Source organism: Blennius ocellaris (assembly GCF_963422515.1).
Source record: "Blennius ocellaris genome assembly, chromosome: 9".
NCBI classification, from domain to species: domain Eukaryota; kingdom Metazoa; phylum Chordata; class Actinopteri; order Blenniiformes; family Blenniidae; genus Blennius; species Blennius ocellaris.
In genome coordinates this window covers 16,622,460-16,647,997 of record NC_137658.1, presented here as the reverse complement: position 1 = coordinate 16,647,997, position 25,538 = coordinate 16,622,460, and the positions used below count along the sequence as shown (strand labels likewise).

The window sequence follows — 25,538 nt, the reverse complement described above, 5'->3', positions numbered from 1 at the left end:
GAAAGCATCCTCACCTCGGCTGCACCGCTGCACGCTTTGGATGCTCCAGGAGCTGTGTGCGCTAAGTGGCAGATGGCAGCGAGCCAAAGAGGTTATTGCAAGTTTGGAGCTGGCTCGCTGTGAAAACACAGCCTCTGCAGGAGCTATTGATTGACGCGCGGCTCGCTCTGTGGCTGCAGACGCTGCCAGGGTTCCCCCTCTCTCTCTCCCTCTCTCTCTCTCTCTCTCCCCCTCCACTGCATCGCTGCCACACGCTCTGTTCCAAGCTACTGAGAGGAATCCAGCTCGCTAAAACCTTGCTCCGCTGTCAAGAAGCCTGAAGGGAAACACTTGCTGTTTGCATAAAATTACTATTGGCTCGACTCACACGGGGAAAGTTGCTTGTTTAACCCTCGGTGAGCTCCGTTTGACCATCTGCATCACCGCCAACGTGTGTCAGGGAGTCTGGATGTTCTGTGTCACTGTCGCTGAGAAGCAGTGGAGGTGAATCTGGGGGGACTTTTTGCCACTTTCATGATCAGTCTATACTCAGATTGCAGCCGATTGCCGGTCCACCTCATATCTCTCTCTCACAGTTTGACGGGAGCGGATGCTGCACACAAGCCCAGCTCAACCCCCCGGGCACATAGTGGGAAAACTCAAGAGACACACCTGCATGAGATGTCGAGTTCATTTGGGAAGTTAGTCTGGTAAGAATCCCGGAGAAGACCCAGTCACACGCAGGGGAAAAAATCATGCAAACCTTCGCCACCCCTCAAAGCCAAGACTCGACCCGAGTCAGTCAGTACCAATGACCGCTCCAACATGCAGCCTCTCTGAGAAGGATCGGGTCAGCATTTCTATTAAAGTCGTTTTCAAACTGAGGAAATGGATCTCAACAAAGCAGTCGGGGAGTTTTGCGATAATGCGAAAATACATTTCCAGCAAATGGAGCTCATAATTTGGCAGGCAAATGAAGCAAACAGGCATCTGCTGCCGAGAGTTCGGCCTACACCGAGCATGAATGATATTTAAATAGCAACAATGTGGAGGAGCGTTCATGAAGTATTCATTCAGCAGGTCGCCCTGCGAGATGATGCAGCCGCCGGTCGATGGTGTTGGAGTCCCGCTGTCATTACCAGAACGCTAAAGCATTCGTGAGCCTCTTAAATCTGTTTTGGGAAAGCGGCGGGAAGACGATCAAACCTTTTTTGCGACAGTCTTAAAAGTCCTCGGCAAACAACTGCAGGTGGAGACGTTTCACCTTCATGATAACTGAGTGGGAGCTGGAAGCTCAACAACTCGAGTAAATCATTTTACACTGACGGCTTTCGCAGCGTTTTCTTGCACATGCTAATGAAAGACGGCGTGTCCTGCCTTCGCCGTCTCTGCTGAGATCAGTTATAGTCAGTCGGACTGAACTGGAAGCTCTGGATCTCAATAAGAAGGAAGTCAGTGGTTCTGTTCATGAGATTGTTAAATTTGTTTGTAATTGAATATGTACATATCTCCAGGATTTGGATTTGACACCAAGGCAAAAAAAAAAATTACAAAAAAAAATGTTGGATTCATATAGAAATAATTAAGATATAGTTATATATCTCTATATAATCTAAAATAATACCATACATATTGTAGGGGTTTTATGATCATTCAGCACATTTTGTGAGCGCGTCCTGAATAGACCAAACTTTACTTGTATCCATGTGACTCTTGTCATTAATGCACATCAAAAATATATTTATTTAAAGGGCATCCAGCTGGAATAGAGATCTGGTTGTGTCTCCAGTAATAGTCCTGCATTTTATGTTTGTATATAAACAGAAGGTTTGAGGTTATCCACGCTCATCTGTTGCACAGAAAATACCAAATACCTTTTAATACCAAATCTGTCATCATGTGTGTGAAATGTATGAAAATGTGCCGATTGTTCTTTAGCTTTTTAAGGTTTTTGAAGAAGTTTCATTGAACGTATAATTTTTTTTTAATCATGTACTTGCACTTCTTTGACTTCAACAAAAGGACACGTTTGGAGTTATTTTGTTCTTATCTTAAAATGAGTCCGTCTCCTCTGACAATTAGGATTTACAAAGTTTCATAATAGATCTTTCTTCATGAGCAGAAAAAAAAAACCTGAACTTCTGATTATTAGACTGATGACACACAATTATAACTTTGACACTGACGGAAAACAGCTCATCATTGAACATTCAGTGAGGGGAAAATTGCATCACGGATTGAAAACGTTTTCATTTTTAACATTTGAACTTAAAAAGGACATGTCACGCTTCTTTTAAGGAGGTTTGAGAGAAGTTAGGATTCGGTGATTCATAATCTTGATGAAAGCCTGCTTTATTCTGATTTGCACCTGTAATCAGATGATGACATTATTCCTTCTAAACTGTGTGAGGACTTCCACGTGTCTAAGCAGCGCCTTTAAAAGCTTTGTTTGTGTTTAATATGAGTGTAATAGCATATTCAAATATGGAAAAACACTGCAGGTCCTCTTCAAGTGATTCAGTCAGCATGACAGCTTCATTTCAGTTTGCCCCAATCTGCTCATGGAGAGAACGAATACAAAGAAGTGCTCTGATGGATGACTGAAAACACCGTCCATCCCGAAACGGCCAAATCAAATGAAGTGAGCTGAGCTGAGTGAAAAGGTCAAGCATTGTTATGTGAACAAAGGAGATCAGCTCTGTTCAACATCAGAATAAAGTTTGGTCCTCTGCTGCAGGTCACGTCGTCAAAAAGTTCATAAATCATGGATTTGGGGGGGGGGGGGGGGGGGGGGGGGTGCACAAATACACCCGTAAAAGATCCGCTGCATAATTTCCAGCAAAAATGAAGGAACGGGAGGCGAGGAGGCGCAGCGAGGATCAGCGGATACAAGCCGGTTCGCAGCACACTTGAAACGTGGATCAATGGACGAGGGTACAGAGGGGGGTTTGATGGCAGCAGCCATTCATAAGCTCAAAGAATAAGGCAGCCGGGATTAAATTAGCAGAAGAACACAGGGAGAACAGACGACGGCAGCTTTCCGAGACGTGTGTAATTTTCAGACGACTTCGCAGATCCGACGGCAGAAAGTTTGCGCGGTGGAAAGAAAGCAGCCGAACGGCGAGCTCTGAGAGGGAACATTAAAGTCTCGGCCCGTTCTTATCATGAACTCTGCGGCGCACGTCTGCTTGTTAGACGCCAACAGGAATTGATTTCCAAGCAGCTGAAGGAATATTTTGTCTTTGACTGACCTTCCAAAAAGCGCTGACCGAAACACGACACGGCTTCTCGTGCCAGGGATTTGTTTGTGATCCGTTAACTACGCAGCCGGGTGGCGAAATACTTCACGCTGTCATTTACAGAGGTGCATCAATGGCTTTATTATTATTTTAAACCTGGCAAACTACATTTTGCATTCAGCTTGAAATGAATAAATCCCATGCATTTTCAAAGTGTGGCTCATTCATCCTGGTGCTTTATGATGCCGCTGTAACGTTCCAGTGAATGTGCTGAAAGTCAGAACCAGTAACCCGGAAAAGTAACTCCTGCAATACTTTATTTTCCCGCTCAGTGAAGCCAGGGCTCATACTTATTAGTGGCTCCCTGCAGCTTTGAAACTATGACATGTAAATAAACATATTCATCTTGTTTTATTTATTTTTGCACAAAAGACAATCTTTCAAAAGGGATTCTATCACATAGCACAAGGATACAGATCCGGTAGGAAATGGGAAAACAAACTAAAGGGTAGAACTGCTGAAATAGTAAAAAAAAAACAGACAATATGGCCACAACTCAACTACTAAAATAGGTTTAAAATGCCTAAAACGCTGTACGACCACACAGCTAAAAACTTCTGCAGTCCTCATTTGAAGTTCTTAAATTTCATAAACGCAAGATAAGTTTTGTTCAATAAAGCAGAACTCTATAAACAAGTTTATAGGCTGTTCTCGTCCTGTTGAAAGTTGTTTTTGTTCCAGATAATTTAATTTGCTGAAAAGTGGCTTTTTTTTTCTTTCTTTTTTTTTGCTCATAAATGTAGCAGACCCCAGCACTAACATTTTATAACATGTTATAAACAACCCCGTGGGCTCCACTGAGCATTCAGCCATTATTACCAGTCCAATTCTGCCACACCTGGTTTGAGAAGTTAAAAAAAAAAAAAAAAAAAGACAAACTTTTGAAGTCGTAAATCACAGATCATAAAGATGGATTGACTTTTTTTCAGAGAGGCTAATTGCTCGGAAGTCCACATGAAGTTAATGAAGCATGGTTTGGTGAGAATCGAATGCAGTGTTGGCTTTTAGAAAAACCACTGGAGCTTCTCCAGACACAACTTCGCCTGACAGCAGCCGCACACACGCAAATGGACATGTTTCTAATTAAAGGCTTTCAGAGGGTATTGATTGTATGGCGAGACGTTTCGCTGACACGCCGTATATTTAGGTCCTGTTTACACAACAATTTTTAAGTAAAGTTTCGCGTTTACACTGCAGCGTTTTGGAAACGTTGTCGGTTTACATGGAAATGATGTAGGTTTTATGTTGGACCACTCGTGGTTGTTTTTGTAATGGAGCCACATGCATGCGTGCACAGAGAACAACACGCTATAAACATTAACAATATGAGCACACGGACATTTGTATGGACAGATGGATCCAAGTTGGATCGTTATTACGTTGATTCTAAACGATAACACGACCAAGTCCCGGGAGAATATGGACTGGGAGGCAAAACATTCTGGATGCAAAACATTCTCGTTATTGTCCATCAACTTGCGTATGTCCAGAACAACTATGAACGACAGCCGTTTCTGATGAACCCCAGCGTTGTCAGAAATTTGCATTTTCCCTGTTTCCAAGGAGACGGAGTCAGAGCATTTCAATAACCTCCACCTTGGAAGCCATTCTCACAAAGTTGCGTTTTCAGTGACTCTGAGTACCCTTGGCGAGTAAATATGCCAGAAGCTGTGGAACACAAGTATTTGCACGATGAGATCATCACACACGATAAGGAGCCGATTATTGAAGTTATGCTAAAGATATGCCTTTTCCTTTTTTTTTTTTTTTTTTTTATCTCACTTTGGCGTACGCCTGTCCACGTACATCATTCATCTCGATATCTGCAGTGTAATCACTTGCACGAAAGCCTCCACGGGGTGAGCTAACTTCGAAATGCAAGTCAGCATTTTCTTTTCTTTTTTTTTCTTTTTTTTACTTTGTGTGACCAGAGCTGCAGCCTGTCATTACACTAATGCAGCACTGCTATCCAACAAAAGATTTGCCACCAGCAAGAAAAAAAAAGCTGCAGAGAACACAGATCCTACGATAATGGACTGCCCCACATTGCAGCATGACACGGTTTGGACGTTTATTTAATGTGTAATTACTCATGATTATACCGCTGAAGCAGCGGGCTCGTCCCGATAGCATTGGCCGCCTTCGAAGGCCGATCCATGCACATTAATGGAAGCGCCCGCTCACAGAGACGCCATGTTTTAAAGCCCTCCTGGCATTTCATTAGTGATTAAAAGTTGCGACAAACTGGTAATAAAGTGTGCATGACATTTTTGAAGCGGCTCAGTTTGAACTCCCCTGAGCCGGAGGGAGGCGTTTCGAGTTGTGAAAGCAGACCGGCGGCCAACAGGGGCGGTCTTCAGTTTCACAGCTTGTGAAATAAAGGCGCCACAAAGGCTCTTAACGCTGCCCCGCTTCCTCCGCCCAACTCCCCTCCAATCCAACGTGTCTGTGATGTGCTCGAGGAGGCACACGGCGTCGGTCCGCTCTGAAGGATAAACACAAATTTATGGCATAATCTTGCCTTTTTTTTTTTTTTCTCCTCTCCTTCAGTGAGCCGGCAGGTGACATTTGTTAACGACGTACCAGATGCATTTGTCAGAGGCAGGCGGAGGGTTATAAAGCGCTCCCACACTGGTGACTTTTAGAAACTTAATCTCTTCCCTCTCATAGTCGCGAGGGCGGGTGCTCTTTGTCATTCGGTAATTGCGTCTGATGGAGCTGATATTTAAACACAGCGACACGGTGAAACACGCTGAACAAAGTGAGTCATTTTAAACTGAGAGCTACTTTGAGGCTGACCCGAAAAGTGGCGCCATGTTTGTGCCACTGCAAAGAAGAAGAAGAAGAAGAAGAAGATATTCGAAAGAAATTTCATCATAATATGATTTGTTTGGAAGACATAAGCGAGTGTAAGTGTCTGAACTGAGTGTGATTTGTCTGGTTAGCCGCAGTGATGACGGCATTTTAACATTAAAAAAAAAAACAAGAGCCACGTCTCTATGAACAGTAGTGCTGAATATGTTTCACAAGGTGTCGCAAATGGAGATCAATTGATGCTATTTTATCTTTGTAGTTGCTGTTAACATACAGTGATAGTTATTGGATTTTTTATTGGAAAAACGCCCTCTAGTGGTGATGTTAACTACGACGCGAGCAATGACACTTGAAAGCGTTGTCATGTAAACAGAGCCTGAGTTTTGAAGTTCGTTGCCAAAATTAATTAACCTTTCATATTACGTGTGAAGAGGAAACTTTAATAATGATGTTTACTCCTCCTAATATTGCTCCTGTTTTTACTGTCTGTGGCATAATTCTTTTTTTTTTTTTTTGTTTCTTTGTTATGTACTGGAAACTTTAGTAGCTGTAAATATGTTAGTAATAGATTCAAAATAATCAATTGCAATCATGTCAATACTAGAAGTCGAGGTGTTACATTCATTTTTAACAGTATAAAGTGTACATTCCAACTCTGGTTAAAGCCTTCACTTTTGTCTCCTTCACTTTTTCTCCTCAGGTTTGAAAATATGATGAGCAATCCCTCCTCTTTGTCACAAAACACTTCTGCAAAGTTGTAGCTATGGGGGAGATTTCCGACTCTTCTCAAAGTGTGTGAAGTTATGTGACCTTGAGCGATGTGGAAAAACACACGGGGACTCTGCGCCTCGCTTAACCAAACAATCAGCGGTGGAGACGGGAGCTGAGAAATATCTTCAGTCCAATAAGTCTAAATGCAAACAAGGCAGTAGCGAAGGTCCAGTGATTTAATAGAGGGATCATATATAGTACTGACAGGCTGTGGCTTCAACCCAAGTTTATTTCCCCGGCTAAATGTAAGCTTTTTGACACATTCTGCTTCCTGAGGATGTTGTTTAAAAGCTTTCAAGTAAAGCCAAGTGATGTCTATTTACCTCTTCTACTACTTTGACTTTGCTTATTGAATGTCAGACTATTCCTCCAAAATAACAAACCACCTGCAAAAATAGAAATATATATATATATATATATATATATTTAATGGAAGCAGCACTGACTCACTGCACCAGCTCCCTGTGCGTGAGATCTTTAAAAAATTGTGCCATTTTAAGTACTTTGGACTTGATTCAGATCATTTGTAAAATGCCCCCCTCCCCCCCAGTGAAGCACAATTCATCATATGTGATGTGATACTGCTGACCTGGATTCCACTGGTACTACTCAAAACATCATTTGCTTTGAAGGAATTAAATAAAGAGTAGTTTCTGTGTTGTTTGGATGCAGAGCCGCAGTGGGAGACTGCTGCACAGCACGTACCATTAGCTTCACTTCAGGCATCTCTCTATGAAACTTTTAGGACACCGACTCCCCGAAGACCTCCTTTGTTCTCTGGTCAGCTGCTGAGTTAATCTTAGCTATATATTTTTTTAACAGCCAGAAAATGTAGAAATAAAAAAGAAGAGCTTTATGTTGGGTTTTTTTCTTCTTCTGTCTCTTCTGTATTCAGCTTTGAGGCCAGCCGAAGCAGAATGACTGAGTGGAAACCATCATCACGCAGTTTTGAAAAGGATAAAAGAGGATTATTACACTGAGCCTGTGAAGCACTTCTTAAAGTTTGTTCATCACGGACTGCTCGACAAAAAAAAACTGCCCCCAGAAAAGCATTCAGGGCACGGATGATGGTCGTTTCAGGGAAAAAGAACTATTTCAATTTGTTCTGACTGCAAAAGTAAAATTAGTAACAGTGAGGCTGAACACCTTTTCAGTGTGTGTGTGTGTGTGTGTGTGTGTGTGTGTGTGTGTGTGTGTGTGTGTGTGTGTGTGTGTGTGTGTGTGTGTGTGTGTGTGTGTGTGTGTGTGTGTGTGTGTGTGTGTGTGTGTGTGTGTGTGTGTGTGTGTGTGTGTGTGTGTGACACATTGCCTCCCTCAAATACTTCAAAAACACACATTCAGACTCATAAACTTCAGACCCTCCGAAACACCACTATCACCATCATCATCATCATCATCATCATCATCATCATCATCATCATCATCGTGATCTCCTAATTCTCATCTGACACTCTCCCGCGTGACACTCTGAGGATCTTACTCAGCCTGTTGAAACTATTGTATCGTGAATCCAGAGGGAGACTTTCCAAAGTCTGAAATAGTCCTTCTGATGGCGTCACGACGATGTCTCAGAGAGTACAAATTCCCTTTTGAGAGCTTGTGTTACACACTGAGAGACATTGTGTAGTTTTTAAGCACGATGAGGATTTCATGTAATAAAAAAACCCCTCTTTATTTAGGTTTCTGCAATTTCAGAGACTAAAATTCAGTATATTTTGGCCTATGCTCACTGGATTTTGAAGTTCTCTTTAAACTGTCTTTTCTAAATTCCCCCAGCTTTACGACGGTGCTGAAACAAATCACTGGAGTGTGGACACAACACAGCTTTTAAGGTCAAAATACAAATATTTCAATAAATACGTATAATATTACTGACGTCATTCAGAACGCATTCTGATAAAAGTGATAAAGAAACCTTGAACCAAAGAAGCTCTCCTGGCAGCAGCTGGTGAGATGAGGTTAAATACACGTTTTATTCACATGTAAAAACGTTGACAGCAAACATTCAAAAACACAAACTCTGCTTTTGTTATATTTGCAAGCTGTTGCGTTTATGAGCCTCGATCTGTCTGCACTGTCTGGATCTTAATAACTTTTTTTGTCTCCTTTTTCGTGTTTTGGTCTACATCAGTCTGTTTGGTGATGTTGAACAATGAGCTAAGAAAATATCAGAATGAGAAGGAATCCACTGCTCGCTGTCCTCCTTTGCAACTTACTGTTTGTTTTGTTGGAAGAAGAAGGAGAAGTGGAGGAAGAGGGTTTGTTTTAAGCGCAGTCAGTGATTGTCAGAGCGCAGGACGCGCTGCTCCGGAGCGGTTATGTGTTGCATGCCATGACGGGGAAGATGTCCTCGTAGGCGGGCGGCAGCTCGCTGGGGATCGGGTAGGAGAAGGGGAAGCAGTGGTTGAGCTCTGGGTCGGCGGGCGAGTATCCCGGCAGCTCGATGGACGGGTGTCCGCCGCACTGCACTTCTGCGCCCGTCTCGTCCAGCACGCTGAAGACCCCCAGGTTGATGTAGGACACCGGGTGGAAATCCGCGGAGGAGCAGTCGCGCTCCTCTCTGAACAGGATGGCCCCGGCGCTCGGCCTCTGACACTGTCTGCTCCTAGAAAACTGCGTGCTTTTATACCTTTTGATGACCAGCAGGTTGATGAGCCCCAGGAGACACTCCAGGGTGCTGAGAACAGTGGAGATGACGAGACTCCTCTGGTAATCCCTCAGCTGCTCGCAGGCAGGGTTCACAACCACCGAATGGAAGCAGTAATGGGAGTATTTCCTCTCCACCAGAGAAGCGGTGTCCCCGTCCACCACCGCGCCGGAGAAGGCGGTGAGGACCCCCAACAAGAAGACCACAACACCCAGGAGAAAGAGATTCCTGCAGCCGGGCTTCTCCACGCAACAGAGCAGCGCGGAGCCCAGCAGGACCTGCCCGATCCCCACAAGTAGCCCGGAGTAGAAAGCCCCGGCCGCGGCGCCGAGGTGGAACTGCGCTTTGACCGTAGATCCCAGCGAGACGCATCGTAATCCAACCACAACTTCGCTCAGGGCGCACACGAAGAGGAGGGTGCTGGAGAAGATGGTGCACATTCCTTTCCCACTCAACTTCATTATATTCCACCTCTGCCGCTCTCGACGTCTCTCCCCCCTTCTTCATCCTCCTGCGTCCTCTCCCCGGTCTCCTCTGGAAGCGCTCTCACATTGGGACATCATCTGCCGGTGACTCCTCCGCCTCAGCGCGGCCGATCCTCGCCGCTGCGGCGTCTCTCTCGCATCCCCGCGGCTTTACGGGAAGATATAAATAATTAATGGAAGGAACCCGATCCTCTCTGCACTTAACGGTAATCCATACGCAAAAAAAAAAAAAAAAAGAAAAGAAAAAAAAAGAAAGATCCACTTTAAACCCAGATCTCCCTAACCGCCCATGGCACTCCTGAAGCGCTCCTCTGACCAAAAGTTTATCCGCCGCTTCCCGCTCCTGTGAGGAGAGACAGTCTCATCTGCAGTCCAGTCTGTCCGGGCGGAAAGCTGCGCGCTGTTTGTGTGTGTCGGAGGAGGAGGCGGCTGCTATAAAACCCGAGCAGCCTGGGGGTCGTGTTGACCAATGGCCGCTGACCCACCGGGCTCCAGAACACTCCCACCGGGGCCCGGACGGGTCACACGGCCAGGCGGTGTTAAGTGGACGGCTGGACGACTTCTGTCTGACAATCAACAAATAATCCCAAAGCAGGAGGAGAAATTATTTGGCTTTCGGGAACATTATTTCTTTACACACACCCTCAAAGCCCCCCCCCCCCCCCCCCCCGGGGGCCAGCAGCGGAGGCAGTTGGCTGTGACCGTCTAATTACGCACGCGTAAAACGATGTTTTCCCAAATCGAACTGGGGTTTTGATTTCTATTTTACGGTTATAATTCACCCATTTCCTGCAGGGTGTGATGAGACCGAGTCGCCCTTGCACGATAAGTCGCACGTGCTGCTTTCTGACAGGTGGATCATTCTGGAAAGTCCTCGAGCGAAGATTGAATAACAGCAGGGAGAAGTAGTGTGCGCTGTCCGTGGTGCTGAAACGTCCGACAGGCTAAAAGCACGCTCATGTACAGGGTACTGAAAAGTAATCGTCTTATTTATTAATAAAGTGGTGTATAATAATAATAATAATAATAATAATAATAATAATAATAATAATAATAATAAAATCAGAAAGAGAACAGTTCAGATGAAATACCATCGTGCTTACAGCTCACGCGTTTGTCATATTGCTGTGGATACAAGGTATTTTTACAGTGGAACATCATTCATGTTGCTGTCATAGGGACTGGGAAACTCCACCAACTCAACTGTGTTGAAAAAGCCCTTTAACGGTAGCAAGGCTGTCCAAAAGTACTATAGATGGACATGAGAACAAATTAAATGTATTAAAGAATCAAAACTGATGGTCGGACAGATACTGGAAGAGTTCAGAGGATTAGTAAATATCGAGATGAAAGCCTCTGCTAATGTACAACAGAGAGAGACAACAGCTTTTTAACAGTGATTAATTAAATGATACTTCATCACTATTTTTTCCAACTCTGAGTCTATTTCTGTCAAAAGTGGAGTCTTGACTTGAACACGTGCATTCTCCGTTCCTCACAGACACGTTAGAAACAAATGTAAGATAAACTTTCCTTGTTTTAACTTCATATGCCGTGTAGGCGGTGGCAGTTTGTGTTCTTTTGAGTTCACTAGCTAAATGACCGCGCGTCTGAAGGAGTGATACGGGGTGGCTTACTGTTTGGAGATAGTCGTTTATTCTCAAAACGAATGCAGAAGGACATGTGGAGTGAGTCATCCAGAGTCCACGCCGAAACGCCTGACAGAAGCTGCAGCCCACAGTCTAAAAGTAAACGTTTGAGTGTGAACTTCAATATGGTTCCTATTAAAAGACAAATAGAGCCGGCAGATGAGAGGGATTCTCCATTAATCCTTAATGTGCTGAAAGAACATCTCAAAGATGTTTTTCTTTAGTTCTCTACTCAGCTTCTACCTCCCATGAATATCCAAGGCGAATGTTAAACGGATGAGTCCAGCTCAGTGCTGCCATTTCCGCATCTACAACCCAACACCAGCGCTGCAAGGAGATTTGTGACAATGACCTGGATTCACCACAAAACATCACAGATGACTATTAACTGCCGACTTAAAAAAAAAAAAAAAAAAAAAAATGAGTCCAATATGTGGGCTCACATTCAGAGCAGCGTGTTACATAATTAAAACTGAGGGTCAAAGATGTGGTTGATATTCAGAGATACCATACTGCGACCACTTGTATCCTCTTCGGTTTACCTCAGGAGACATGGTCTGATTTCTTTTCTTTTCTCTTGGTCTTAATTAAGTGAATCCCTGACACTGGTGCAGGTTAGGAGATTTACACTGGGGATAGCCCCCTCGCCTGTCCATTCATCACAATGAGCCACCTCATTGATTGTCCCGGTACAGCTGCCAGTAACTGTGACTCCAGTCTAATTAGATCATTACTGCTCTGCTTAGGTTCGCAGATAAGAAGACAGGGCTGTAAATGGTGAGCTGATGACCTGCTGATTGGCTGATTGATTGGCACTGTGCTGGCTGGCACAGGGGACCAGTTAATTGGCAGCGTTGTGGATGTGAACAGCCATCAGTCCAACTGGGCCCTGTCGCCTCACACCCTCTCTGACCCCCAAAGGGGCTCGGGCATCAGCAGGAAGGGCTCACAGCCCTGACCTCCCTTCTGCTACTGCATTGTGTAACATCCACGCTTTTGTGTAGCAGCAGATTCAAACCAGTTTTGCACATTTGTTTTTTTTTCCACATTGTGGGCGTCTGTGAAGCCTCTTGAGACTGTGGAGCTGTGATTAATAAGATATACAAATAAAACTTGGACCAGGGCGACTTGGGGAAACGGTTTTAGTTTAACTCGCAGTTGGAGCTGTCACACGGACGTGGTCGGCATTTCAATCACGGGCCAGAGCTGTTGGATTCAATTGCCCAACAAATGTGATGAAGCAGAAGTTGTTAACAGCATATGTCTTTCATCGGGGCACAGAGGAGAGCACTGCTCACCTCCATAACACAGGCAATTTCTCTGTCATGGTCACAAAGCTGCAAGCCAGTGTTACCAAGGAGCCCAGTAATTCATGTGCCCCTCCTGCACAAGGCTGCGGGAGGTGAAGGGCTGGAGGTGTCAAAACGATAGGAAATTGGCTTGATTTTAATGTGGAGGACATTCTGCAGTCCCGTGTGTTGATTTTCTGTTGGAGCTGAAAAAAAAAGAAAAAAGAAGCCAGCCCTGAGACACTCTGAACAATATGGACGGAGCTCACACACTGTGCTGAAATCAACTGGCTCATCCATGAAGTCTGTGTGTGTGTGTGTGTGTGTGTGTGTGTGTGTGTGTGTGTGTGTGTGTGTGTGTGTGTGTGTGTGTGTGTGTGTGTGTGTGTGTGTGTGTGTGTGTGTGTGTGTGTGTTGGTGTGTGTGTGACATTTGAGGTGTACATTTTTTGTTATTATTATTTCTTTCAACTATTTGATGCACACCACCTTTGTAAGGCCTTAGGTACATTAAGAGGGTCCAAGATATACATGTTTTTCTAAGCTTGAATATTTGATTTTACGGCCAGTGTTTCAACTGGGATGAGGTGAGGGTGATGAACTGCATTATGTCAGTGGGATGGCCCCACAAAGATAGGAACAAAACCAGCTAATGCACACACTCTTTGGGGGCTTGTCGTACTGAAGGAGAGAAAAAATTGAGTCATCATAAGAAAAAGTACTTTTAGTATTTTGGTGGGGTATGGTTTAAAGTCAGGCCATGTTTTGGTTGAGCCGAGGGCTGGAAAAATAGTGTCGCCGACTGAGTTCAGAGTCAGTTTGCTGGAATTATATTCTATCTAAGGCATGGAAATGCATGCATGCGTTCAGCTGAGCCAGGAGTCAGCTGTGAAGGGACGGCTCCAGCACCGAAGATGCAGTTTTACAGCAGCAGTTACAACGGCAGTGACAGGTCAGCCTGTAAAACCCTGTGTTAGCCCATAAATATTAATGAGCCTAAAGCAGTCTCCACCGTGGAGCACTGGGTGTTTATCCTGAAGAGAAACTATGGGATCAATACTGAGGCTGCACACCTGCCTGACCGGCGGGACGGAGGCTGTTTGAGTTCCGGAGGGTCATTTAAAGTCAACTTCTTTATGATAATCATGCAGTGTAGTACTATTGTGTTGTGGTGGGTGCACTACAGCTGCTCACCACAGCAGATCATCATGTGGTTCACTTGTTCGATCTGGGCACAAGTTTTACCACAGTTGAGCTTCCTGATCCAGCCTACACAGTTATTGATTGGGAGACTCCTACAGCGATGACCCATCCATGGTGGGAATCAAACCAGAGGACTTCGAGCTACAACCTTGCTTTCCTAGAGTCTGGGCCAACATTTCTTATATGTCAACATTTCGAGTCAAACCTCACCACTCCATTTTACAAATTAAAAACATTTTGAATAAATATTTAGTTTGAGCCCACACTTTAGAGAAATCAGCCCAGAATGGAAGTGTCTTTTCACTATGTTGGGTTACATTTCAACTCCCAACAGTCCCGATTTGGATGAATCAGGTGAACACAATCAATTTCAATAACACATGGATGAATTTGAAAGCTTTTCAAGCATCGATATTGATTTCTGTTTGAATTTTTTTTTAAAAAGAAGACATTTGCTTTGTATATCCATGAGTGTATTTTATACAGTGTGAGTGGGAAATGAATGGAGAAGAAGAATCACCTACTGAATGTCTGTGAACCCGAAACACTGATAACAAAGCAACAACGCCTTATTCTTGGTGTCATTTATGACAAATATTCAACATTATGGTGGATAACAAAACCAAGCAGCAGTGAAGGGTTTTTGAAAATACTGGAGTTACAGGATGTTTTGAACGTTTACTTCAATTTAAAATGTGTTTACTTTTGCTGCCTCTTGCGTTCATCATCTTTAGCAAAAAGCCATACATCTGTGTCATCTTAGGTTAGACTTCAGGTTAATCTTAATCTTATTGGAAAATTCTTAATTGGATGATATTTTGGGGCTGGTCTTCATTCAGAATAAGATGTTCTTTAAATATACAGCCTGTAATGCCATCTTTACACTCTAGGTGGCAGTGGTGAATTCTTCCTCACACATCGTTCCTCACACATTTTGTGATTTTGTGCACACAAAGTGTTAGACTGACTGATTCACCTTGTGGTATAATCTGGTATTACATGGCTGATTGGTGAGAATCGAGCTGGTTAGTGGTTGAACTCCAGTCAATTTCTCTGCAGAAATTTATTAATTTTAGATTGTTTTTCCACGTTTTTGACCAAAGGTATTTTACGTTGTCCATTTAAAGATGTGTTTGGATCTTTCTCTTTGAACCGTCAGCGTTATCCCATCGTCATGACTCACAGGAGTTGCTTTCACCACAGTTACATTTTCATCTAAATCAAAAGTCACTTTAAACTTTCCCCGTGGGCTTTCAAATTTGCACCATTTTTGTGTAATAATAGACTTCATTGCTCAACTAGATATATTTTTAATTGGTTTCCATGAAGTGCCTTTTAATCAAAACTATATTTTTCAAAGATTAAAAAGTAAAAGGGCACCAAGTTCGGAAGCTGGGAAATAGGTTCAAATCATAAATACTAATGACAGTTCATGCTGAAGCAATGTCTTTCGATTCACTCTCTTGCTCACTTTATTCTGTTACGCCTACAAAAAAAAAAAAAATTGAAGTCAATTATAAATCAGCCTTGAGGCTCTGACTGGCTGCTCTGGAAAGAGTAGATGTAGAAACATGATTAATGCCTTAAACGTACAATTCCTCTGCATTCCGTAATGTGTAATCCAAAAATGTGCTTGCTATGCTGCACCTTTAAATGAGGATTGATTTTATATATATATATATATATACATATACATATATATACATATATATATACACACACAAACACACACACACACACACACACACACACACACACACACACACACACACACACACACACACACACACTCATGGCCATACATGAAAACAACATCATTTTGAAAATGTATCTGTGTAAATGCAAAACCTTCTGAAACGAAAACATACAACCTATGTGTGACCTGGGTGCTGATATACACCAGGGAGAATTGCTTAATGAAGCACAGGTATAAACACTAAAGATTTAATTAGAGAGAGGTAGACGAAAACACAATAGCAAAATACCATCAATATGAATACATTAAATCATACGGTCCAAATATGACTCAAAACACACAGAGGAACAAAAAAAGAACCGTAAACAATGAAAAAAACAACTCCAGATACACAAGAAACCAGGAGGGTAAGTGAAACCAGGAAAATGTGCTCATAAAGTCAATGTCACGTCTACACATACTGTGTCATGTCATCATGAATAATAAACACAATCATTTCAAGGCACTTTTAAAGACAAAAGCCAACAATTCCACATGAGCAAGCAGGGGAGACGGTGGAAAGGAAAAACTCGACTCAGAGGAGGAGCCTTTCTGCTGTTCCGGCTGGTGTGAGTGGATAGAAGGAAAGAAAAGGAGAGGTAGGGTGACAGAAGGAAGTTGCAACGTATGAGCTGCGTTTATTTATTTATTCTTTCCAGATTTGTCTAACTGCTGGTCCAGAACCTTCTTGGTATTTGTTCCTCAGCTCATGATTCTGCTTTTCTTCAGTCCTTCACAAGTTTCTCACACACTCTGAACTCTTTCCGAAGCAGATTTGATCATTTTTACTTAAAAAAAAACTTTCTGTGTCGATTTTTCTTTTAAACATTTGTCTTTGTCAGTCAAATACAAACAACATGGAGGTTTTCCTGTGGAACTGTAGCAGCTTTCTGTTGTCATACAGAGACATCTTGTGGTCACTGATGGTATTTAGTAGACTATAGAGATATTTAAGTTGCATGGACAGCCCAACAACAACAACAAAAAGCATGAAAATATATGGTATGTATGAAATGACCTCTCTTTTTCAAATGGAAAGCTTTAAATCAGCTTTAAGACCTATATTCCCCACTTGATAATCGTAACTTTCCCAGCTACGTCCTGATTGTACCATCATTTACGTCTACTGTTCTCTGGATATATTTTAGGAAAACACGCACACATACACAACAGATTGTCAGTGTTGGAATCGTGTGGGCACAGGTGGGTGAGCGCTTTACACTCATCAGATCAGTGAAAGACGACCAGCTTCAAACTGACAGCAGCAGAAAAAAGGAAATTATCGGGTGTGTTCCTCTCTCCTGTTCAGCAGCACGTAAACAACAGAAAATATCATCTTTGTGTGTGCGTAGGATCTGTTTTCACCGTTCCTGCATACTAATGACAACAGAGACAAAAACATTTGTATTCACAACAGCGCTCAAACAACCAAACTGCTAGAAAACCCATTCAACATTTTTTTTTTCTATAAAAGTCATTAATATTAAAAATTTTTTCAGCCACTTTTAAGATCCACATCTCTTATGTGGGGATTATACTCAATGTGTCACTGCGAGCTGAGCTGTCTTAATGCATGTATGGATCAGTATTCTCATTAATTCATATATTTCGTGACAAATACCTCTCTCTGGCATTTCCCTACACACCCTCCCCAGGCATCACAGGCTTTGGTTTATTATTAATGAATCCTCTTACTAATTCATTATGATCATTTACATTTTTTCCTCTTCTCTGATGTAACCAAAGGGCTAATGCGTCCCGTTTAATTCATCTGGAAAATGTAAACAGAATTTCTTCCAGGGGACTTTGACGTTTTCTGTCCACGTCGCAGACCTCTTATAAGAAGAAACCAGATTCAAGATGTGATACAAGCTAGTTAAACAGTGGAGCTGCTGCCACTGCACACACACCGGAAGGATAAAAAACGTCAAAATAAAGCAACATGTGAAGCTTCAACATCTCCGTACAGTTTATGTAGTATGTAGCAGAGTTAATGTGTTTTTTCCTCACAAGAGGAATCTACAGGCCATAACGTTTTGCCTTACAGAGTGACAGCAACACAAAAGATGTTTGACTGAGTAAAATTAACCTTTGCATGTATCCACGGGAGTTTTAGCTTCCCTCTGTGACAACCTGTTTGGTTGTGATGAGATCATGATCATATCTGTCAGGAAGCGTCATTATGTCAAGTTCTGCGTGACATGATAACCTAAAACTCCGGTTTTATTGATGACTGTTCAACTCAAACATGGCCGATATATTAGGCTCGGTTAATGTGTGAGCAGCGATAATGATAAATCCTAATACAGCATTGTGCACAATGTTAGGTCTCGTTTGTCAAAAGAGGCGAATAAGAGTAAAGTACCAGTTACTTTTTCAAGCAAAATGCTTTTTATTCTTGGTAAAGCTTGTCTGTTTATACGTCAACAGTAGAAACTGTTGGGCCAGTTGTGGGTGCTGTCGGCTACTTTTTAATGAAATCACACACGTACGCACAGAAACCAATATACTGGAAAGACTAACAATGGAAGTACGCTGACATTCCTGTGGACAGGTGATGAAGTTGGGTCGATATATTACGGTGACTGTTAAGTATAAATCTACCAAGCCCCAGGAGAATATGGACTTGGAGTCATGACACTATGGAGAAAACACGTCGTTGTTGTGTAAACGGGGCCTTGGTTTTTTTTTTTTTTCAAACTGCAAACATCTTAAAAACGAAACTGGGGAGGCAGGTTTTCGTTGGGGCCACTGAGGAAGCCCTGTGAGGCAGCATCAGGTGAAGGCCTTGTCTCTGGCCAGCATGTTAAAAACGGCAGCCGGGTGAAAGAGATGTCAGGCTTATTTGCAACCTCCGTTTCACCTTTTCTTATTTACTTTTTGATGTCAGTCGCGCCTTGGGAACACGAGCTGCCGTGCCTGCCGGTGCTGAACAAACATGTGGCTGACTTCGTGATGAACACGCAGGCCCTCGCAGGACCATCCAGCATCTCGAAGAAACAGATGTCTCTGCACCGAGCTGGAGCTCACCCAGGATCCTCCTCGGGGCCTCCTGCTGGATCTGCTGCATCTGTGCACGCATGTAGAAGAGTGGACATGTGGCAGCGCGGGCCTCCATGATAACCACTGTCACTACACGCACACACACACACACACACACACACACGTGTGGACAGCACAAAGTGAGGCCTGGTATTTGGCTGCAGCTTCCTGTGCTTTGTTTGGGCTTGGGATGGCTTTAATTAGTTTTTTAATTACTCAGCGTGTGGACCGACAGGCGTCTCTTCTGGACTCGCCCACGGGGAGCGCTGTCCTCCAAACACGGCTTGTCTCGTGGACAGAAAGCTGCTCGTAGTCACGTCCACTCACAGGACAGCAGCTCCTCAGCAGCACCCACACCAATCAGTGACCTCTGACCCCAGACAGCCGACACACCACTGCACCGCCTACCAGTTACTAAAACTTAGTACTTGATAACAGTTAAAGTTACTAGTTACTGCGTACAGTCTTTAGGAGTAAAGTTACATCATGTTAGTACTTGATCACAGTTATAATTAGAGTATTCATTACATAGCATTGGAGACACTTTACTTATATATATATATATATATATCATACTCGATCACAGTTCTAGTTACTGATAAACCCTTTGGTATTGTAGTTACTATTAAATGATGATCAGTCCTTGATTCCACTCATGTTTGATCACCGTGTTAAATTGTCAAATTGGAGCAACTTTGCCAATAACTATAAATTATTCTTGATCACAATGATCAATAAAGATTATATCTCCCATAGGAACAATAATTCACATCATTACAGTTATAGTTACTGATTTAACTACTTTATTTTTGCAGTTACTAAATATTAACTGACAATTTTTTCGTGACTGCAGTTATAATTTTGGATTACTGCGTTAAATACTGTCGCATTTTAGTGACTTTACTAGTTTCTGATACTTGATTCAAGTCATTACTAGTTTTGTCTTTATTTAACATGGTTGTAGTTGTTTTACAAATAACCAGAAATTAGTTCCTAATTCCAGTTATAAGTTCTGCTTACTTGATTACATTCATAGTCACTAGTTACTACTTTAAATTCTTTAGCAGTGGAGTTATTAGCTGTTACCATTAACAATAGTAGCTTACGTTATAATTTTGATTACTGCTTTGAATACTTTAGTAATTGAGTTACTTTTTTAGCAATAGAAAAATCAGACTAATCACTCAGATAAAACTTTTAAAATGTTAAATGAAAATAAAAATGAACAGTTTGCATAATTAGATGTTTACTGACGTCTAAAAATATTTAGGTAAGCATAAATATGATTTATGTAAAAAAAAAGACATTTAATTCACTTCAAAGAACTTAAACTCGGTTTTTCTTTGAAGTAATTTAAAATACAATAATGGGAATTGTCTAAATTAAGTGATACTGACTTTTAAACAGTTCGTTTTAATTTTTACAACGTATAATTGGGATGACTTGGAACTTAGTCATAAGCTCTTCTGTGAAAAGTGATTTTCATATTTTAACATGCCTGTAATTCAGCTGCAATAAATTCCGTCCTAAAAGTAATAATGTATTTGTCATGTCTTCTCTTCCCGCTGCCGCTTCTGAGGCTCTCTGGTGCCCCCTGGAGGTGGTTAGCCAAACACTTTCAAAAACCTTGGATAAATAAATGTACCATTTTATTCACTTTATCCAAGTATTGTAATGTTTTTAACTGAACTCACCTAAAACGTGTACTTATAAATAACCTGGATAAAAACAAACCAACTCAAACACACAATCCATTCAAGCTGAAATGAGTCACTTGCTTCATCACATTAGATTGTTAAAGACCTTTGTTCACATCAAACTCCATTCGCCCTTTTGCCTCGTGATATCAAAGTGTCACTGTGGCGTCACGACTGCCGATGACGGCGATGTCCTCCACGCCAACAGAGACAATCACGCAGCCCCTCTCTGGTTTGAAGCGTCTCCACAAGCTGTAATTACTCTGCTGGGACCGCGGCCGCCTGGCTCAGCCCTTCAAGAGGACGGCACAAGTAGAAACAGCTGCATCTCGTGGAGTGAATCCATTTCCCAGCGCCCAGGGAGTCCAGGCGCCGGGCTGCCGTCACAATCAAACGCTCACTTACAGACGGCGCTACGGTTGAAAGACGGAGGAGCTGTGATGGTGTGTGTGAGTCATTGATCAGACTGCAGCAGCGTCTCTCCTGTACTTTATTAGCAGTAGACGAAAAACAAACAGCCGTCAGCATGATTGAAAACTGCTTCCCTTCTGTTCATTCAGTCAGGAAAGAAATGCAGAATTTTCCAACAAAAAAAAAAACAACAAAAAAATTAACCAATTGCGTTTGTGGAATTGGATGGACATAATACAGAAGATGGATGTGTGCGGAATTATGTGAAAAGTGAGTTTGAATGCACAGTCCAGTTGAAGTCGTGTGCAAGTGGAGTCAAGCTGCTCGGAATAATCAATCTAAAGTAAATTATTAAGGGTTGATGTTGGTAAGCGAAGCAATTTCAAATGAGTACTTCTGGTAAAATGACTCTTGGTGGGCGGGGCTCGTTTTAGATCCGACTGGAGCTGGACGTGCATTACACATCAACTTGTGACCGGAGGAAAACGGCGTTTCCATTGGAGGCACAGTCGAAAATGTCTTTGACGGTTATTACAGACGGATGGAGCAACAAGCCTGTGGAGCTGCGGCGGAAACCGAGCAAAGTGTGTTTGATTGAGTTGGACAGGACTTCCTCTGAGCTCAACCTGACGACAACTGAAGCAGAGGACTGCTGGTGCGCATGCAAACACATTCAGAGAGGGGGGGTCAGTAAACATGGCAGAAGCTTAGAGGGTACAAAAAAACAAAAAACAAAAAAAGGATGGATAATGGAGCCGATCCAGATGTGCAACACAGCTGCAGCGGTTATTCAGCCCTCGGTAAGGAGCCGCAGCTCGACTGTTACTGGGACAAACTGACACGGCCTCTCTGAAAGAGACCTCCGTTATTCCTCCAAACACCTGCACTGATATACATTATAACGTAGTAATAACAACTCCACAAGTTCCTCTGGCTGATGGAAACGGTTCGAGCGTCCTCGCGGTCTAGCTGACCTCCTGTGGTTCCGACGCCGGCGCCGGTTCCTGCGGACTGTCCGGCTCCTCAGACGGGCCGTCGTCTCCGAACTTGTTCTTTAAAGAGCGTCCCAAAAACTGCCAGTACTCCTTACGGATGGTGTCTTTCTCCTGTGCCAGGAGTCTGCAAATCTTTTGGAAAAGAGGGAGAACAGAAAGAGCTGCTTGAACGAGGAGAAACAAGACTTTGTCTTGCGTCGCGTGCGCATCCGACTCACTTCCAGGGCCTTTCTTAGGGTTTCCTTTTGCTCCTCTGTCTCGCCGCCGTCGCTCTGGACGCCGTTCTCTAAAGCGTCCTCATAACAGTCGAACAGGAAGGCCAGAAGGTACGGCGAGCAGTGCGTCTCCTTCAGCTCCAGGATGCTCTGCAGCAGCCCCGGCTGAGACGACAGGCCGCCGTCCTGCAGCATCCTGGAGGAGAAAGGACACGGGAGTCAGCGTTTTTAATATCCAACGGGCCACCTCATAAAACTGGACATCACTTTGATTTGCCAATATTTACGTTCGCGAGTCACCATGGGACCTAAGTAAAGCTTGTCATAGGTGACGAATGTAGAGATAATCAAGAGGCACGAAAACTCTCTCACCTCAAATTTGCAGTTCTGCGTCATTTCCTTATTAATAACTCGTCTTTATTCAGTTGGTTATGATATCACTTGATTTTTTTATTACTCTTACATAATGAAATACAGCTACAAAGACAATCCCTTATTTACCTTGAGGGACAGGGACAGATTCATCGATTTCTAAATCATTCATAGGACACTTGGTTTACATTTTTTTTTTTTTTTTAAACAACTTGTGTTCAAAGGTTTGACTGCATAGTGAATGTCTGAATTGGGGTTTTCACTCAAATCCACTCGCACGTCAAATAAAAACTTCCAGCAGTGACAAACTTTGCTGTGATCTGAGGCGTGTTGCAACATCTCACCCTTTCAGGTAATTCCAGGCGCTTTCATTGTGAGGAGCCTTCTTGATCTGTGTCAGACAATACCTGAGAGAGAGAGAGAGAGTTAGGACATCTGTGTTTTAATTGCGTCGGCTCCTCAGCATTCACATATAACCTTCACAGTTGATATCCAGGCAGACAAACTCACTGAATCTCTCGCTCCACGACGACGGGATCGGAGAAGCCCGTTGTGTGAGAAATCACAAAATGCCTCTGATTCCACGCCGAGTTGTTCCTCACGTCTTCTTCCAACAGCGTCTTCACGAAGTCCAGCTCGCCGTCCCACAGTTTGTACTCCTGCGGGTGGGGGGGGCAGACGAGGTGTCGGCGTGAATCGCACGCCGCGTGTGCTAAATGACACAAATCCCGACGGCGGGAGGACGCCGACACACAAAACCATTCCCGAGAGAGAGGGAGTGTATCTGGCAGAGTGGCACGTGGAGCTGTGGGCACAGCGCTGGAGCCACACCTACCTGGATGACCCACTGCCGGTGCTGCCAGGCGTGGTAGTTCTTTGCATCCTGGCTGAGGATGTCGGCGATGAACTCCAGCTCCTCCGACGGGTCGTTCAGCCACTCCACCACCATACGTCTGTGATGCCTGGGAGGCAGGGCAGCGTGTAAACATGCCTCCTCGCCATCGTCTGTGCAACATGTGCCTCTTTGCCAGCACTCACCACACTTGATAGTTTTTGGGTTGCTCCTCAATGATGGCGGTGATGTACCTCATCTCCTCTCTCAGGTCCTTGGACAGGGCTTGTAGCAGAACTCGCCTGTAGTGCCTGCGCAATAATCCCAAACGCCACGTTTTAAAAAGACGACACGCTGTCGCAAAGGGTTAATGAATTATGTTGAGGGAGCTCACGCAGAGCTTTGACACCAGAGAGGATGCCATGCTTGCTGCGTGTCGTGTTGGGACGGTGATTCCCAACCGAACGATAAAGAAGTGCGCTCACCATACTGTGTAGTTCGCGGCGTTTAGATCGATGGCGTCTGCCGTCAACGCAAACGCTCGGTCACTCTTCTCATCGTTCTTCAGGAGTGCACGGAAGTAGTCGTAAACATCGGAGACTGTCGGTAGAAACGCATGGACATTCTTCATTTGCCTCCCGCAGGAGTGTCATGTCGCGGACGTTATGTCACGTCACCAACTATTATTTCTTACACTTATCGGAGTAGGCAATCTTCACGACGGGATTTGGTCCGTCGTCCTGCGGAACGGGCTCCAGGTCCGCCCACTCTTTTCTGTCCCTGCAAACGCAAAACCACCAAAAGGTTTATCCATCCAACTGTATAGCCAAATTGGAAATAAAACCTTGTTGGGTTTTTTTTTTTTATTGTTTAGAGGGGATTTTGGTCAGAAACATTATGCTTTTTGAGATGTCCTTCTGCTGAATTATGATGGGGATTGAATTTTGGGTGTTAAATACTGAAAAATTCTATATACACAAAATAGATGTATAAAAAGAAAAACATTTTCACTCCTTTCATGAGGAACCATGTCAATATTTGTCTCGACGAAGAGGAATATTGCTGTAAAACTTTGCAGAGGACTTTTACCTGACAGAGAAAGTTGTTTCCACTTGATCGTGAATTTACTGTTTAATCCAGCCTGACGCTTACCTATTGCCTCGTAAAATATTAAATATAATTTATGCGCGATATAAATAATGTAAAATATATGTTTGTTCAATTAAATAAATGTGTTTTCTTTCTCGTCACCCATAACTGACTGCAATTAGCTGGCGACAAGAACTACTGTTGTACTAATCTCTTCCACAGATTCTGCACCTTTTACGTTTAAATTACTGAGATAGTTGCAAATCTGATTGAACGAGCTCTCTTTTTTATTATTACTTGGTTTATATATTCTGTATAATGACAACGATAACCACGTTTAGTTGAAAGAAACTCACATGTCTGATCTGTTAGCACGATAATCCTCAACATAATCCCGTTAACAGCGACAAACCTTGTGCTTTCGCTTGGAAAAATATACTTGCAACTATTATCTGCGACACACGTTGAGTAAATGAGCAGTTATCTGAAGCGGGGAAGTTATAAAATCAATGCCAGATGATGTTCTCCTCGGCGGAGAAGCTACCAAAGCTAAAGTTAGCCTCCCAAAGTAGGAAATTACACTCTACCGGTAAAAGATATATCGAGTCGGGTCGACGCCATAGTCGTCCTGGAGGTTGTCCTCAGCCTCCACATCAAACTCCTTGTCTTCTTTGACTTCTGTCACTTCGTTCGCAGCCTCCTCCACGGCAGACATGGCTAACAGGTCAGCTTGATCGCAGCTCCGGTTCGTGAAAGCCACGGAACTGATGGCTCATCCGGTGGGGCGGGGCGGACATGACGCGTTCAGGCAAAATCGGAAATATCACACGTCTGAATAAAATGTAAACGTAAATATAACATGACTGCGCCTTCACTGAGGCCAAATGAAACGCGTGACATTAAATCGGGTTACTATTTTGAAGTCCGTAAAGTTGTCTTCAATTAACTGCTGAATGTTTGGGTTAATACACGAGGTCTTCGCATGGGGCGTTCATCGTCCAGATAGTGTCCAGAT

At 43.3% G+C, this 25,538-nt stretch overlaps 2 protein-coding genes across 2 annotated transcripts; both read right to left on the bottom strand.

Moving 5' to 3' along the window:
* Positions 1 to 9,179: 9,179 nt before the first annotated feature.
* tmem271 (transmembrane protein 271) lies at positions 9,180 to 9,971 on the bottom strand (the record flags this gene model as incomplete). The annotated part of the gene is made up of 1 exon (XM_080502127.1): positions 9,180 to 9,971. One exon carries the CDS (start codon positions 9,969 to 9,971, stop codon positions 9,180 to 9,182), a length of 792 nt encoding a protein of 263 aa, XP_080358253.1.
* Positions 9,972 to 21,081: 11,110 nt separating this feature from the next.
* fnta (farnesyltransferase, CAAX box, subunit alpha) lies at positions 21,082 to 25,246 on the bottom strand. Its single transcript, XM_080502719.1, has 9 exons — positions 25,111 to 25,246; positions 24,129 to 24,214; positions 23,920 to 24,034; positions 23,641 to 23,745; positions 23,438 to 23,564; positions 23,113 to 23,261; positions 22,947 to 23,009; positions 22,234 to 22,426; positions 21,082 to 22,147 (listed from the first exon to the last, which is right to left on the bottom strand). The coding sequence occupies exons 1-9, from the start codon at positions 25,236 to 25,238 to the stop codon at positions 21,986 to 21,988; spliced, it is 1,128 nt and encodes a 375-aa protein (XP_080358845.1). The 5' UTR covers positions 25,239 to 25,246; the 3' UTR covers positions 21,082 to 21,985.
* Positions 25,247 to 25,538: the final 292 nt, after the last annotated feature.

Bases quoted from the DNA above. Each gene is read 5' to 3' on its own strand.
- fnta (XM_080502719.1), bottom strand. From the start codon at position 25,238: ATGTCTGCCGTGGAGGAGGCTGCGAACGAAGTGACAGAAGTCAAAGAA. The intron at 24,215-25,110 runs GTAGAGTGTAAT...TTGCGTTTGCAG, and splicing joins ACTCGATATATCTTTTACCG to GGACAGAAAAGAGTGGGCGG. The intron at 23,262-23,437 runs GTAGGTGTGGCT...CCCCACCCGCAG, and splicing joins ACCGGCAGTGGGTCATCCAG to GAGTACAAACTGTGGGACGG.